At 40.1% G+C, this 17,481-nt stretch overlaps 1 protein-coding gene across 1 annotated transcript in view; it reads right to left on the bottom strand.

Annotated features, from left to right (window-relative positions):
• The window catches only part of GLG1 (golgi glycoprotein 1), a 152,560-nt gene that overhangs the window by 53,620 nt on the left and 81,459 nt on the right, over positions 1-17,481 (bottom strand). Inside the window, 1 exon segment of the mRNA XM_030298555.1 lies at positions 6,533-6,565. Within this exon segment, the coding sequence (XP_030154415.1) occupies positions 6,533-6,565 (33 nt within the window).

Genomic DNA, 17,481 nt, shown 5'->3' with positions numbered 1-17,481 from the left:
TGATAAATCTGATACCAGATGCATGCAGAAGATATTAGGGAATACAAAGGAAGAATACAGCTCAGTGAACGTGGAGGAAGGGGCAGGTGTGGGAAGCAAAGACCAAGTTATACTGGGCTTGATCCCAAGAATAAGAAGGAATTTTGTCAGGTGGGAGATTGGGGTTCTAGGAGTACAAAGCTAGAGAGCACAGAGAGCGCAATAATAACTTCTGGGGACATCCACAGTTCAGAACGGCTGCAGTTGAGGGATGAAAGCTGGGGCTGGCAGGTTGCAGGCAGGGGTCAGATCACACTGTGTATTAGAGCTCACATTAAAGAATGCGTATTTTACCTTACAAGAAATGGGAAGCTAATCAACAATTTAACCAGAGAACTCAAAAGCTTAACTCTGGTCACAGTGCAGAGAAGGGCAAGAAGACGGGGGGGGTTAGCAGACCAGTTAAAAGCCATGTACTGCTGGCTGGGAGAAGATGAGATGTATCTGAGGTATTGGGATAATGACAAGTTTTGGGTGTGGAGGGTGAAGCAAAAAGCTTCCTTCACAGCCAAGCTCCTTGAAAAGCATAGCTCATTTATCCACTTCCTCTTCCATTGATCTTACAACTTTTAAATCTTGTTTAGTTGAATAAGTAGTTAAAAAATCAAACAAACAAGCAGTTTCCAGACAAGTCCTTTTCTGAAGTCCTACCAACTCCCCAGAGACAAATATTTCAAATTCCTTTTGTTGATTTTTTTTTTTTTACAGATATTACCTCTACAATTTTAAACTACCTAATTAACTGCTATTTCTTGATTGTTAGTTTTAGATATTCTGTAATATTCTATAAAACTTTATATGGTAAAAGAGAAGGAATGAACTTTTATATGCTTCTTCCTGATCCCAATTCTCCCAATATAGTTAATCATAATGTCAGATGGTGGAGTATTTACATTAGTGGGCTATACAAAAGTATACATGCTGAGCTATATAGAACATTATTCATTTCCTTCCACTTACGTCTGTCACAGAGTTAACAGTCATTTATTTCATGCGTCTATTTTTCTCCATGGTCATTACCAATTAATCCCCAATCTCTAACTGGAAAAGTAGAGAGTTTGGTTCTAGAAAGGACTATGAGGCAGAGTAAAAATGTGAAGTCAAGCAGTTGGAGCGTGGAGTTCTGTGGAAAGGAGTAGGCTAGATAAAAGACAGGAACCCCACACTGTCACCAGAGAACACAGGTGACAGGACAGGAACCAGACAGGAACCACACACTGTCATCAATTGCGCCAGGGAAACCCTGGTGGCAGTCTGCTTAGTTCATCTGTATGTTCTCTCCTGATAACAGCCTCAGGTGTGAGAAGAAAAGACTCACAATGGGCACAGGGAGGAGCCCTGTCTTAGAAGACTCAAGCCCTGTGGGAACCACTATCTCTTATAACACCCTCTGGGCAAAGCTTTCAGGGTCTCTGCAAGGGACACACTCAGGTATGAGTCACCGCATCAGGTAAGCCCCAAGTATGGCACCCCTATCGAGTAATTACAATTCACTTACAGTTCTTTCGGGTCCAAACAGAATGTACCATTTTAGGATCATTTTCATCATGGACCTATCTGCCTTGAAGCTAGTCAGCATTTCACTACTACAGACCACCAGAGATCTGAGTTACATAGTGAGTAGAATTCAATTCTCATGAGGAAAGGGAAAGGGTTTTATAACCTTTCACTCACAGACTATTAAAATAAGCTGCTATAAACCATTCTTCAAATGACACACAAACATTCCTGTTGAGTTAATAAATACCTGGAAGTGAATGGTTGTATCATGTTTTATGCTTATGTTCCGCTTTAGTACGTAAATGCTAAGCAGCTTCAAAAGTAGTTATACTAATTTACATTATCACTATCAATGCATGAAAATTTCCTTATTCCATAGTCACATCAATACTTGGTACTGATACATCAGTCTTTACAATTCTGGCAATTTATCTAATGGTGAATCACTGAGGTTTTGATTTCCATTTCCCTGATTACTAATGAGGTTGAGTACCTTTTCATGTATTTATAGGTCATTCAACCATCATCTTTAGGAAATGGATGTCAACTATCTTACCCATTTTTCTTTTTTTCCTTTTTTAAAGATTTATGTATCTAAGTAATCTCTACACTCAATGGGGGCTCAACCTCATGAATTGGAGATCAAGAGTCGCATGCTCTTCCAACTGAGGCCAGGCAGGTACCCTTCCTTTTTCCTTTTTTTTTTTTAAATGGCTTATCTCAAATTTATCCAATCCAATAGTTATGTTGTATCTTATCTATGGCATAATTTCTATTTTAAAAGTCACTTAAATTAAAAAGAAAAAACAAACTGAACCACCAAAAAACAGTTCACTCATTTCTCTCATCCTCTGTCCCACTCCCCTAACAACCACCATCTGTTCTCTTTAACTATGAGCTTAGTTTAATTTTTAAATTTATTTAGATTCAGCACAGAAGAGGGAGCATCCAGTGTTTTGTTTTGTTCTTTTTTAAAAAAAATCCATACAAACATTTACTCTAATCCTGTCCAAGGGTGGAGGAGAAGGGGTCAGGGCATCTACTGGGGCTACAGGCCTTTGCAGACAGCCCTTGGGGGAGGGTGGGGCTCCTGCAGGAACAGTCCAGAGGCCAGTAGGGCCTTGTGGGGCCGGGTCTGGAAAGCGAGACCCCTGAGGGCTGACACAGGAGCCGGTCTTGGCTCCCAGAGGTCACAGAGTCCAGGTGGGTTGTGGGTGGGTACCAGTTCCCCGGCTCTGGCCCAGGCCAGGACTGGACTCTCAGTCTTGGTGGCTGCTGAGGTGCCAGGTCCCCCAACTCCCCCGCCAACAAGAGGGAAGGCAGCGCCCGGGTCTTCCGTCCTCTGGGTGAAGACGACAACTGTGCAAGTCCCTGGGTTCAAATTATAAATAATAAAAAACAACAATATAAAATTTTTTAAAAAATTTAATATTTGAGACAGAGATAGCGCACGAGCGGGGGAGGAGCAGAGAGAGGAGACACAGAACCCTAAGCAAGATCCAGGCTCTGAGCTGTCAGCACAAAGCCCAACATGGGGCTCAAACCCACAAACCATGAGATCATGACCCTAGCCAAAGCTGGATGCTTAACTGACTGAGCCACCCAGGCACCCCAACAATATAAAAATTTAAAAGCACAGCCCCTGTCCCAAACACCCACATCTAGCTGCCTGGCCTGATCCCCACCTCTAGCAGGAAGAAGAGGCAGGGACAGGAGGCCTCGCCAGGCACTCAGCAGAGCTCACTGGGTTTCACTTTAACATAACGTTTAAAAAAAAAACCACAACAAAAAAAACCCATAATGTTTAGCATTATTTCACTTTAGCATAATGCCTTTCAAAGGTCCCACCATGTTGTCACAAATGGCAAGATTTCATACTTTTTTTTTTTAATTTTTTTTTTCGATTTCATACTTTTTTTATAGCTGAATAATATTCCACTGTATATATATCACATTTTCTTTATTCATTCATCCATCACTGGACACTTCAGTGTTTCCATGTCTTGGCTACTGTAATGCCGTAATGAACATGAAGGTACACATATCTTTTCAAGTCAGTGTTTTCATTTTCTTGGAATAAACACCCAAAAGTGAAATTGCTGGATCGTATGATAGCTGCTTATTTTTAATTTTTCTGAGGAACTCTATGCTATTTTCCATAGTGACTGCACAATTTACATTCCCCCCAACAGTGCATGGGGATTCCCTTTGCGCCACATCCTCACCAGCACTTGGTATTTGTAGTCTTTTGATAACAGCCATTCTGACAGGTGTGATTGTATCTCTAATTACTGACTGGTATTATTTTTTCCTTAATGTTTATTTAAAAACACAAAACAAAAACCAAAACAATAAATCCATCTGGTCCTGGAGTTTTCTTTATGGGAAGATTTTTACCTCCAGATTCATTTTTTTAAAGTAAATACAGGTTACTCAGATTTTCTACTTCTTCCTGTGTTATTTTGGTTAAGTTTGTTTTTTTTAGGAATTTGTCCATTGGGTAACATTTTCAAATGCATTGACCTAAAAAACTGTTCATAACTAATCTTATCTCTTGCTTGACAACACTAACTCATTCCAGAACTCTCTATTAGGTGGAAAGTTGTTTAATTTTTAAATTTGTTCCATTAACTTTAATGGGAAAAATTATAATGCATACTATTCCGACCCAAAAGTGTATTACTTTGCTAGTACTGCCATCAAAATACCACAGACTTGGTGTCTTAAACAACAGTGATTTATTTTCTCCACAACTCTGGAGTCTGGAGGTCTGAGATTCAAGGTGTTGGCTAGTACTGATTTCTTCTGAGACTTCTCTCCTTGGCTTGTAGACGGCCATCATCTTTTTGTATCTTCACATGGTCTTCCCTCTGTGTCTATGTCCTAATCTTCTCTTTTTATAAGGACATCAATTCTCCTGTTTTCTGTATACTATTTGGCCCCTATTCAGTAGTGTCAAATCCTTCCTAACCCCCAAAGACCTTTGGGGTTCTAGGGCACAGATAAGCTGCTTTCTGGGATTTCCCCTATGGCAGATATTTTATTCCCAATCTTATGCTTTATAAATAATGCCACAACAATATTATCTTATAGACACATCTGAATCCATTCTTTTAAGTATAACTATACATAAATTCTTAGAAGTAAAAAATGCTAGGCCAAAGAATATACACATTTTAAGTTGACTGCTTTATAAAGAAGTTTTTCATATTTATATTCCTATCCATAGGCTAGAGAGGTGTTTAGCCACTTTTCTTTTATACTTCAAGGGACCTAAAGTCTCTGTAAGAAACTACTCAACCTTTCCATTATGGCGTGGAAGGCAACCAAAGACAGTAATATGTAACTGAATGTGCGTGGGAGCATTCCCAATAAAACTTTATGTGTAACAGTGGTTTGGATTTGGCCAATGGGTAGCAGTTTGCTGATTAGGGGCTAGAGAGCTTAATCCCCATATTCCCCTCAATACTGTGTATTTATTAATTTTTTTTTTTTTAACATTATTTATTTTTGAGACAGAGAGAGACAGAGCATGAACGGGGGGAGGGCCAGAGAGAGAGGGAGACACAGAATCTGAGCAGGCTCCAGGCTCTGAGCTGTCAGCACAGAGCCCGATGCGGGGCTCGAACTCACGGACCGTTGAGATCGTGACCTGAGCGAAGTCGGACGCTCAAACCGACTGAGCCACCCAGGTGCCCCATATTTATTAATTTTTTTATATTTGCTAATCAGATGGGTGGAAAACAATGCACTCATTTGTCTTTTAATTTTCACACTTTTAACTATAAAAGAGAATCAACTTTTTCATTATTTTACTGGACATCTTTCTCTTTACCTGTGAATAGTATATAAATATCTGTTTGCCTGTGTCTATTAACAGCGCTTTCTATTAAAGAATATAGGCCTTTTTATCGGTGTTGCAAATACTTTTTCATAATATACCGAACATTTTTGAAGGAAAATAAAATCTTTTGAGTTTGTTTAATGCAATCAAATTTACCAATCTTTTTATTGAATTTTTTTTTCAACGTTTTTTATTTATTTTTGGGACAGAGAGAGGACAGAGCATGAACGGGGGAGGGGCAGAGAGAGAGGGAGACACAGAATCGGAAACAGGCTCCAGGCTCCGAGCCATCAGCCCAGAGCCTGACGCGGGGCTCGAACTCACGGACCGCGAGATCGTGACCTGGCTGAAGTCGGAAGCTTAACCGACTGCGCCACCCAGGCGCCCTTTACCAATCTTTTTTTACAATATAGTTCTTAATGTTCTGTCATGTTTAAAACACCTTCCTCTGTGTTCATGTTTTCTTCTAGTACTCCTGTGGTTTTATTTTACTTTGAATCTCTGACCTATCTACACATTCTTTAGAATAAGCAGTCAATCTAAGCAGTTAGCCTGCTTCTCTGCTCTTACATCTGCCCTCCAAACTGCCTTCTACACTGTGACAGTGATTTCTTCCAGCACTGTCAGATATAGGACTACTCACTCACTCTTTTAAGACCCAACTCAAGTCTCATTTCCACTTTTTAAGCCTTTCTGACATCAATCCCCCCGGAGCAAAATCACTTTTCTTTCCGCTAACTCTAATACAGGCCTCTGTCTTCAAGGTATTCACTTGTAGGTGCCTGTAGTTTCTATCACAGTGTACGGTACATAGTATGTGACTGTATTATGACTGAATAAAACAACTTTAAAATATGGAACTCTAAAGTTGTAAACTTGATAAGCAGAGGAAACAATTATTTTCATATGGTAGCTATAACTGAAGTAAAATTTAAACTTAAGTACGTAAATATTATTTGACAAAACCTGCTGGTTTCTAGAATGGAAGGGTATTTGCAGATTTACCATGATCCTAAATAAGGCCGATCATCGTGGTAAAATGGAGGGAATCTAAGAAGACAATATATTCTCAGAATAACAGGGACAAGCATCCTGAACCTGTCACACATATAAAGCATATACAGTGAACTCTGGAAAATCCATACTTACATGATTGCAGTCTGAAGAAATCTCATTTTCAGGCTAAAAGGGGGGAAAAAAAAAGACAATGTTAAAAAAAAAAACAACTCAAGTTTTCAAACACCACCAAAATAAACTCAAAACAAGAAACGTGAATATTTAACTGAATATGCTTCTTCAATTTAAGAAGGAAAATGGGGCTTATATATCTTTTAGATAGCTGGGAGAAATACACCAGAAAAGGAGATGAGACATAACCCCTTTGTAATCAACGGTTTGATCTGAAAATAGGGACAGGGGAGAATAAAGTACTAAAGAAACAAAGCTATAGGGACATCAGGATCCTTACAGAACACTTCATAATTCTGAAAGCTAAAGAAAATCAGGCACAATACAGGTGTCCTTTCTAAAGTTAGATATCTTAAAAAAACAACACAGGGGCGCCTGGGTGGCGCAGTCGGTTAAGCGTCCGACTTCAGCCAGGTCACGATCTCCCGGTCCGTGAGTTCGAGCCCCGCGTCAGGCTCTGGGCTGATGGCTCGGAGCCTGGAGCCTGTTTCCAATTCTGTGTCTCCCTCTCTCTCTGCCCCTTCCCCGTTCATGCTCTGTCTCTCTGTCCCAAAAATAAATAAAAAACGTTGAAAAAAAAATTAAAAAAACAACACAAAACAAAACAGACTTATTAAAGAGGGCAGGGGCACCTGGGTGGTTCAGTCAGTTAAGCATCCAACTGTGGATCAGGTCATGACTTTGCAGTTTGTGAGTTTGAGCCCCGCATCAGGCTCTGTGCTGACAACTCAGAGCCTAGAGCATGCTTCCGATTCTGTGATTCCCTCTCTTGCTCCCCTACCCCGATCACTGTCTGTCTCTGTCTCTGTCTCTCTCTCTCTCTCAAAAATAAATACATATTAAGAAAAAAATTTTTGGGGCGCCTGGGTGGTGCAGTCGGTTAAGCGTCCGACTTCAGCCAGGTCACGATCTCGCGGTCCGTGAGTTCGAGCCCCACGTCGGGCTCTGGGCTGATGGCTCAGAGCCTGGAGCCTGTTTCCGATTCTGTGTCTCCCTCTCTCTCTGCCCCTCCCCCGTTCATGCTCTGCCTCTCTCTGTCCCAAAAATAAATAAACGTTGAAAAAAAAAAAATAAAAAAAAAAAAAAAAGAAAAAGAAAAAAATTTTTAAAGAGGACAAAGAAGGTCCATCAAATGATTTAAAAACTAGTCTTATGCCACCACTAGGTGAAGTGAGGTCATGGGTACATAGGACCTCTATGTAACTTCTTAGGAGCCTATAATCTTGCAAGTATATCATTTAAAATAGAAAGTTTTTAAAAAAATAGAAATTATATATATCCCATGACTATATGTGCTCTGCAAAGCCAGGTACATGTACCAGAAGTAAAATGAACTTTCTATTCCATAATTTAAAAAGTAAGCTAGGTTATGCTTAATGTTACATAACGGCAATACACATATTTAGTTTCCTTGTTCATGCCTTTAAAAAAGATACAATTGTAGACAATACCATTTCATTTGAGTTTCCATAGCATTCCAACCTGTTCAAAGGAAGGGAATTCTGTGCACCTTCTATGAAATATCACCAAAGCAGGTCCTAAAAGATGCCATTTTCAAATAAAGATTCTTCTATTCACGGATAGAGATAAGGCAATAAACAGTAAATATTAACAAGTTAAGCAGCCACAACTAGCATCAATCACTTCAGAAAGAAAAGGTTTTCTAGGGAACTACTAATTCCACTGTAGAATTTAATAGGCATTGACACTAATATAAAAACTTGTTTTTGTACTTATTCATAAAATATTATAACTGACTTTAATTAGGTGTGCCTGGGTAGCTCAGTCGGTTAAGCGTACCGACTCTTGATTTTGGCTTAGGTCATGATCTCACTGGATTGAACCCCGAGGTGGTGCTGTCAGCGCAGAGCCTGCTTGGGAGTCTCTATCTCCCTCTCTCTCTGACCCTCATCTCCACATACATACACTCTCTCTCAAAATCAATAGACACACACACACAAAAGGAAAAGTGACTTTAATAGATTCCTAGGTAATCATAAAATTACAACATACCATCTTTGGACTGTTCCCCCACTTGTCTACATAAAAACAGGTAATGCCTTTTGGGGGGGGGGCTTTCTAGTCTCAGAAATCAGCCTCTATACTATGACTGAAACTAGCTTAACTCTGCTCCCTCCACTTCAATCCCAAGTGCTTGTCTTACATCTCTTAACAGTTTATTATTAGCAAGAAAGCTTTATTTGTTTAGGCAGCTTTCTGCCTTATCCTGTTTTAATCTATCCCTTAATATTTTCCAATCAATCAGCAATTCTTGCTCTTTCTCAAACAAAGCACAAAGCCAATGAGTAACACTATCATTTCAACTAGTATTCATTTCTACTACACAATAACTTTGGATTAAAGGGGCATTCTTGAGGGGGGCCAGCCAGCTGGCTCAGTTAGTAAAGCATACGACTCTTTATCTCAGGGGGTGTGAGTCATGCCCCATGTTGAGCGCGCAGCTTACTTTAAAAAGGAGCATTCTTTTAAAAAAAAAAAAATTTTTTTTAACGTTTATTTATTTTGAGACAGAGAGAGAGAGAGCATGAACAGGGGAGGGTCAGAGAAAGAGGGAGACACAGAATCTGAAACAGGCTCCAGGCTCTGAGCTGTCAGCACAGAGCCCAACGCGGGGCTCAAACCCACGGACCGTGAGATCATGACCTGAGCCGAAGTCAGACGCTCAACCGACTGAGCCACCCAGGTGCCCCTAAAAAAGGAGAATTCTTGAAAGAAATCCAGAGCATTGGAGCATTTTCAAAATAATTTATTTAAATAATATGCAAGTTGCTCATGGAAAAAGTGTTATGTTTACAGTTCACAGGACCTATACGAGCAAATTGACAGTTTTAATGGCTTGCTTCCTACATTGGTAGATTGGATTATTTCCCCTAGTTTTTACTCCTCTTTAATAGCATCTGATATCCACAACCTTTGCTCTGTAACTCTGCACAGCCTCCTGCTGCGCAATGAGTATACACCCTGCTCCACTGATATAAGGCTAGGCTACTACTGACTTGCTTTGGCCAATGGGATTTTAAATAGACACAATAGAAGAGATTTTATTTACTTTTTAAAATGTTTATTCATTTTTTGAGTGAAGAGAGAGAAAGAGAGCATGAGCAAGGGAGGGGCAGAGTGAGGGAGACAGAATCCAAGCAGGCTCCAGGCTCTGAGATGTCAGCACAGAGCCAGTGGCAAGCGGGGCTCAAACTAGGAGATCATGACCTGAGCCAAAGTCAGACGCTTAACCGACTGAGCCACCCAAGCGCCCCAATAGAAGAAGTTTTAAATGTGCTTTTCACTCTCACACTCCTGCCATTTCCCAAGAGAAGAACACGTCCAGGCAGCTGCTAGTACAAGGAAAAGAGACATGTGCAGCAGACTTAAACCCTACCTATAGCCCAGAGCAGAGCCATCCTAAATGAACTTGCAGAGCCACGGGCAAGAAAAGTAAGTATCTGTCATTATGAGAACTTGAAATTGAGGGAGATTGTTATGAAGAAAAAAAATGAATAATATACCTATCAAGCAAATGGAATAACTAAAAATCTGAAATCCATTAAGCCACAATTGATAATAGCTACAATCTAATTTAGTGAATTATGTTAGTAAATACGGAGTACTATAGCCTTTTATGAAAGAAACACGTGAGCCACGGAGACACAAATGAACTGCACATTGGGAGCCCAGTGTTTCGTTTTCGTCTCTTTTGTCATCTTAATTTGCAATAGGCAATAAACTTATTTTTTTTTTCTTTTTAGATTTAGTATCTCTTCCAAGAAAGAGAAGATGACAACATAGGAATGCTATAAGAACCAGGTTATGATTTGGGCGCATGGGTGGCTCAGTCAGTTGAGCACCCGACTCTGGCTTAGGTCATGATCTCTCAGTCCTTGAGTTCAGCCCACATGGGGCTCTATGTTACAGCTTAAAGCCTGGAGCCTGCTTCAGATTCTGTCTGTCTGTCTGTCTGTCTGTCTGTCTCTGCCCCTCCTCCACTCATGCTCTGTCTCTCTCTCTCTCAAAAATAAACATTAAAAAAAAAAAAAAAAAAGAACCAGGTTATGATGTTAGGCCATTGAGACTAACAGACTAAACACAGCTATGAAGATTTCTACGTATAATTGCAAATAATTTTAGAAATTAAAAGGGTCTGTAGAATCAAGGTCATAGAGATGGTTCAGAGGAAGTGAACAGAGACCTATCTGCAAAATATAAAAAATAAGTAGTATACCCAAACAGTGGGAATGAATGCCAGCACAAAGTAACTCCAGAGGAAGTATAAAAGAAAATGCTATGGTTTAGCATGACCATTTGATAAGACTCTAAAAGGCAAAAATATCAGGGACCAAAAACAGATGTGGGTGCGGATGCAGGTTTGATTCTCAGACTGTACCACTCCCATGATGTCCCAATCAAATCACTTCATCAGACATAGTATGTATCTACTTCTGCAAAACTATAAAGCAGATAGGCTTGATTACCTTTAACCTAAGAAGATGAATCGCATAGAGAATAAAACCCAGAATTACTAAGGTAGAATAAGGCTGAGGATTTTTTGTTTACTTTGTTATCAATGAAATAATACTCTGAAATGATCCCAAGAAATGAAGCAACAAGTAAATACTGGATAATTAGATGGAACCCAAATGTGTGAGGATTGTTGTGGGATACAGAAGAAAGATAAGACACTGTCTCTAACCTCAGGTGGTTTACAATCCAGTTGAAGAGATAAAATGGTGAAGTCATGCAATTAAGCAAGAACTGGGACTTGAGCTAGGCTGAAAGATGAGGACAAAGGAATGATTTCCATGGAATACGCAGGGTAGATGATCCCCTAGAGCTCAAGAAGAAAATAAGAGAATCTCTCTTTACTTTTTTTAATGTTTATTTATTTTTGAGAGAGAGAGCAAGTGGGAGAGGGGCAGGGAGAGAAAGAGACTGAGGAACCGAAGCAGGCTCCATGCTGTCAGTGCAGAGCCCCACGCAGGGCTCAAACCCATGAACCCGCTGGAGACCGTGATCTGAGCTGAAATCAAGAGTCAGGTTGCCCCAATCGACTTAGCCAATCAGGCGCCCAGAAGAACCTCTTCTTAAAAAAAATCATCTTTTAATTTACATTTTAAGGTTTTATAATGCATATATTAGAATACTTAAGGGGCACCGGGGTGGTTCAGTCAGTAAGCATCCAACTTCAGCTAAGGTCATGATTTTGCGGTTTGTGGGTTCGAGTTACATGTCAGGCTCTGTGCCGACAGCCTCAGAGCCTGGAGCCTGCTTTGGATTCTGTGTCTCCCTCTCTCTCTGCCCCTTCCCCGTTCGTGCTCTATCTCTCTCTCTCAAAAATAAAATTTTAAAAATTAAAAAAAAAGAATATTTTATAAGTAACTATAAATATTGTGGTATATGTAGTAATTTTTTCAAATGATAAAGAAGAACATGATTCAAAATAGAGGATTAAGAACTGAAACCTCTTGTAACCAGTTTAGGAGTCCTATCCTCACTCTCTCCCCATTAATCAGAGGCAAAGAGCAGGCTCCTAGCCTGTGGAACTATCAAATGAGAAGCTGAGCTTGCTATATTATTAGCTGCTCTCCATCATTCTAGAGACAGAACGGTGGACTTCAAAAGAAGTGTCTCTGGGGTGCTGCGGTGGCTCAGTGGGTTAAGCATCACACTCTTAATTTCGGTTCAGGTCACTATCTCTTTGTTACAAGTTCGAGCCCTGCGTCAGGCTCTTGCCCTTGACAGTGTGGAGCCTGCTTGGGATTCTCTGTCTCTGTCTCTTTGCCCTCCCCAACTTGTACATGCACTCTCACATGGGCACTCTCTCTCACAAAATAAATAAACATTAAAAACAAACGAAGAAATAAGGGTCTCTTACTCAAGGTTTTCCTCATGGAAAATAAATAATGTCCTCTTGGCAATGGATCTGGGAGGAGAAGAATTTATGAAAAGCCTCATAAATAGCTGTTAATTTAATGACCAAACTTTGTAGAAGAGACTGCTGAAATTACATATATTATTATCAATAAAAAAAATTTATGAACAGAGGAAAGAGAAAAGGAGAGTGTGACACATCCCCTCAACCCAACACGGCAGTGGACTGAACAGAGAAAGAGCTCAAATAATGCTGAATGAACAATGTGGCAATAACACCATAAAGGAGATAAGCACTGAGTGCTTGGAGACATCGGCCTGACTCCAATAAAGAATGTCATGGATAGCAGGAAAAGGTAAAAGTGTCACTTAAACTGAGCTAGATGTCAAATTCATTCTGACATGATGGACTGCAAGATAAATGGTTTTGTGTCCAATTTTACAGATGAAGATCTCAAAATCCAGAAAAACTGAGTAATGTGATCAAAGTACACTTCTAGGAGACAGCACAACAGGAATTTAAATAATGCTAATAAATGGCAACTAATGCTCACTGTGATGCTTTCAGCGTGATGCCTCCCAAAAAAGGCTCCGTAAGGTCAGGTTGAGCACAATGGCCAGTGGGGGATGGGGTGGAGGGTCTTCAGGAGATGCAAGAAAAAGAAAGGCAGACAGCATGAATAAACAGAACAAGTACTCTAGAATGATCTGACAGCCACATGATGAATTTACATGCAGGAAGCACAGGTAAGTAAAGACTGGAGTAATTAGACCAACTATGAATCCAGAGTAGCCCTATGGTAACTAGAGCAAATTATAAAAAAAACTTTGCTTAGTTCACTTGGCCTTTCTAAATCAATGATTTCAATGTTTTGGGTATTACTGTACTCCAGTCTCCTTGTGGGTAAGCAAAAGATGATGTAGTTCACTTTAAGGCTTAAAACTACTTGTCCTTCCTCTAAGCTCTGTGAATTCAAAATGGGTTTTTAACTAAAGGGATACAAAGACAGAAAAAGACAACGGATTCATGAAAATATTCAGCTATAGAAGCTGTGTGATTTTGGTGTGTCCACTTAACTTCTCCAGACCCCTGAGGACAGAACAGGGATTTCTTCACCTAGGATCATGAACTGACTTTAGGGGTGAGACTCTCTTGAAACTGAATACAACTTTTGTGCGGAAGTATATTTTTCTGAGAATTCATAGCTGTCATGATAAATCTCACAAAGAACCATAAGGCACCAAAAAATTAAGAAACAGTGGTCTAAGATGGTTGAGATTCTTTGCAGCTGTAGGAGGCTATAAGATGTGAGATGTGGAAAATAGAAATAGAAGTATTTATTGATTTCCATGTCTTTTAATGTGGGTAATTTGCATATTATGACTACAGTTTCCCAGTGCTTCATCTTAATCATTCTCTGCTGGCCAAAGCACAACAGGTTTCAGAATAAACTACTGAAAAGCCTGAGTCTGAATATTCTCAATTAAATCAACCATCACATTCACTTAAAAGGATGGTTTTTACAGAAAGTACAAGTCTGAACTCTGATTTCCCCAAGGTGAACAGGTGGAGTTAATGAGTCTGGCAGGAGAAATTGAAGGATTCACAAAACTTACTTGGAAGTTGTCCCAGTTTCTGAAATAGAAATGCTTGGGAGCTGGACTGTGTCTAAAATTTGGAACATTCTACAGTTAGAAAGACTGAAGTTGAACTACCCACCAGATCACACCTGGTACTAAATTAAGTGATAATAGATGCTGTTTATTAATCACCTGGGAGAAAACAAAGAAAAAATGTCAACAGTATCAGTGCTTTTATAGCCTTGCACAAATCTGAAGGCTGGGCAACAACCTGATGTCTCCCTGTGATTAGAAACATTCTCCTACAATAGTAAGGAGATTCTTCTTCTGGGAGTTTGTTCATTAAGAACCCAGTAAAGTGCCAATCATATGAACAATTCATTTATTAACATGACCCAATCCACCTGCCTCCTGCCCACCAAAAAAAAAAAAGCAAACTCAATAATATAATACAGTTGGTAATGATTAAAGTCAGTTTTCTAGTCTTGGTGAACTTTCCGTGAGCAAGTATAAACTGAATTTTAATCTTCTGTCAGATTCATAACCAAGTTCTTTTCAGTACATTATTCTGGCCAATGAGAATTAACTTTTCTTACTTGTACCCAGGGATTGCTGCTAAGTATTGTTTTTCCAAAAGGACAGTGACCAGCATAGGCTTTGTGCCCTCCAACAATGCTTTTCTGATTCACTAAAGAGTTGTGCTTTTGTGTGATTCTTTAACATTCAACCATCTTTTCAGAATGAATTTACTATAAAGGTCCAGTGGGAGATTTATTTTTAAAAAGGGTATGAGACACAGATTATAGATGCTGGCTTTCAAGTAAATCAATTAGGGTGGTAGGGAAGATAAAACATGAGTCTACACCTAACCATTATACAAAAAGTGGAGTCCGGGGCGCCTGGGTGGCGCAGTCGGTTAAGCGTCCGACTTTAGCCAGGTCACGATCTCGCGGTCCGTGAGTTCGAGCCCCGCGTCAGGCTCTGGGCTGATGGCTCGGAGCCTGGAGCCTGTTTCCAATTCTGTGTCTCCCTCTCTCTCTGCCCCTCCCCCGTTCATGCTCTGTGTCTCTCTGTCCCAAAAATAAAATAAAAAAAAAACGTTGAAAAAAAAAAAAGTGGAGTCTGGGGTGGGAAGAGGGCCTGATACTTTAAAGAATGAAGAAAGTCCCCCTTACCCACTATGGGTAGGATAACAGAAAGAAGTCAGAGCGGGGCACCTGCATGGCTCAGTCGGTTAAGCTTCAGACGTCAGCTCAGGTCATGATCTCATGGTTTGTGAATTCAAGTCCCACATCCAGCTTCCTACTGTCAGCATGGAGCCAGCTTAGGATCCTCTGTCCCTCTCTCTTTGCCCTGCCCCTGCTTGTTCTCTCTCTCTCTCTCTCTCTCAAAAATAAACAAAAAAGACAAACAGAGACACTTGTGAAAATATATGGAATACATCATAGGTAGGCACCTAAGGGAATCTGACGATACACTCTTTGCAGTCCATATTTTCTATTTTCTTTCTCTTTCAGTGTGTATTTCAAAGGGGATGGTTGGGGGCAGGGAAATATGGGAAATCCACACTTTCTAGAACATGGCAAGTAGCAATCTGGTCCTCTTAGAGTCTTAGATTAGTAGTTCTAAGAAAAGCACATTAACCATTTTATGGTTTAGTTGTGTCAGTATGCTCAACTTTTAGGTGAGAAATTTATTTATTTATTTATTTATTTATTTATTTATTTATTTATTTATTTATTTTTCCATTTTATTTAGGGGGGAGTGAGAGAGAAAGAGAGAGCATGCATGCACACACAGGGAGGTGGGAAGAGGGACTGAGTTGACAGGGGGATCTCAAGCAGGCTCTGTGCTCAGTGCGGAGCCCGATGTGGGGCTTGATCCCACAACCCTGGGATCGTGCCCTGAGTTGAAATCAAGAATCGGACGCTCAACCAGCTGAGCCACCCAAGCGCTTCTATGTGGGAGTTTGAGAATGAGAAGTGAAAACAAAATTCTCTGAAGGACATAGTATGAATAAGGAACAAAAGATCAATTTTTATATGGCATCCTTTATATGTTTTATTTAATTTGCCATCTCAGTTGATTTGGAACAGCTGAATATACAGGACCAAATTTGTCAAAGCAGGAGCTACTGAGCCAAATGCAAAGTGGGAAACGAAAAGAGAAGTTTTCCAGGCATGTGACAATACTATTAGGGATTACGGCCAGTAAATCTGGACTGATTCTGTCAATGCAGCTCAGTACCTCCAATCCGACTATGTTACTTCTGTAATTGTGAGAAGATAAAAACAAAAAAGGCATATAAAATTACAAGATGCAAAAAAAGTCCCAAAATGAAATATAATTTCTCATGAACCATACTCAAGTATCTAAAAATACCACATCTCTTCCATACTGACCAGGGGTTAGTGCACTACTTACTTTAACTGGCCTAAAGAGAGGCAAAGAGCACAGAGCTGCCAGAATGTGCAGAACCCTTTCTGTATAACCCAGCGCAAATGATTGGTGCTTCTTCTTCTTCTTCTTTTTAAGTTTATTTACTTATTTTGAGAGACAGAGAAAGAGAGAAACCAGGGGGAAGGGGCAGAGAAAGGAGGACAGAGGATCCAAAGCAGGCTCTGTGCTGACAGCAGAGAATCCGATGTAGCACCCCAACTCACAAACCGTGAGGTCATGACCTGAGCTAAAGTCGGACACTTAACCGACTGAGCCACCCAGGTCCCGCTATGACTGGTGCTTCTGAGGAGAACAGCTTTGACTCAGGGACTAGCCTTCCATCTGAATAACAAAGCAACTGCATAATTCTGAAGCATGTGTAAGCTTTGAAGCAGGAGCCTCAGGGGGACAAATCTTAGGTTAGATGAGAGAGATAAAGGCCATCTGAATACTGGGAAATGCTAAGCTGAAATGGGGGAAGAAGGGTACCTGGTACCTTGGCATCAATAGATGCTTAAATGGACTCAAAAAGTGTCAGAGAAACAGCAAATAGTTTTATACAAATAGTGTCTCCTGGAAAGGGAGTCACATCAAGAAACTATATGAGGAAAAGTAATCACCACTGAACAACAGTAGATATGGAGAAAGATAAATGTAACAGAGAAATTAAAAAAAAATTGAATACAGTTAAAGATAACGACAAATATAGCTATCAGAACCTACAGACATTGCTGCAAATAATTCTGATCAAAAGCTTTAAAAGATATTATGTCCTGAAGCTTAGAGAATCATCAGAAGGTCAGAGAATTAAAAGCGTAATTTAGAGATAACTTATCCAAGAAATTTTCAAACTTTTGGGACCTCCTCCTTACTCCTCATGACTATCTAAGGCACCACAGACTCAACACAACTGAGGTAGTCCCAAACCACTTCCCCAACCACCCCTGTACCACTCTACCCCTCCACTTAAGTCCAAAATGGGGATGGTGTTTGCTCAATGTCACTGA

Source organism: Lynx canadensis, chromosome E2 (assembly GCF_007474595.2).
Source record: "Lynx canadensis isolate LIC74 chromosome E2, mLynCan4.pri.v2, whole genome shotgun sequence".
Classification (NCBI taxonomy): Eukaryota; Metazoa; Chordata; class Mammalia; order Carnivora; family Felidae; genus Lynx; species Lynx canadensis.
The sequence above is the reverse complement of the archived record's forward strand: the minus strand, read 5'-3'. Positions and strand labels throughout refer to the sequence as shown.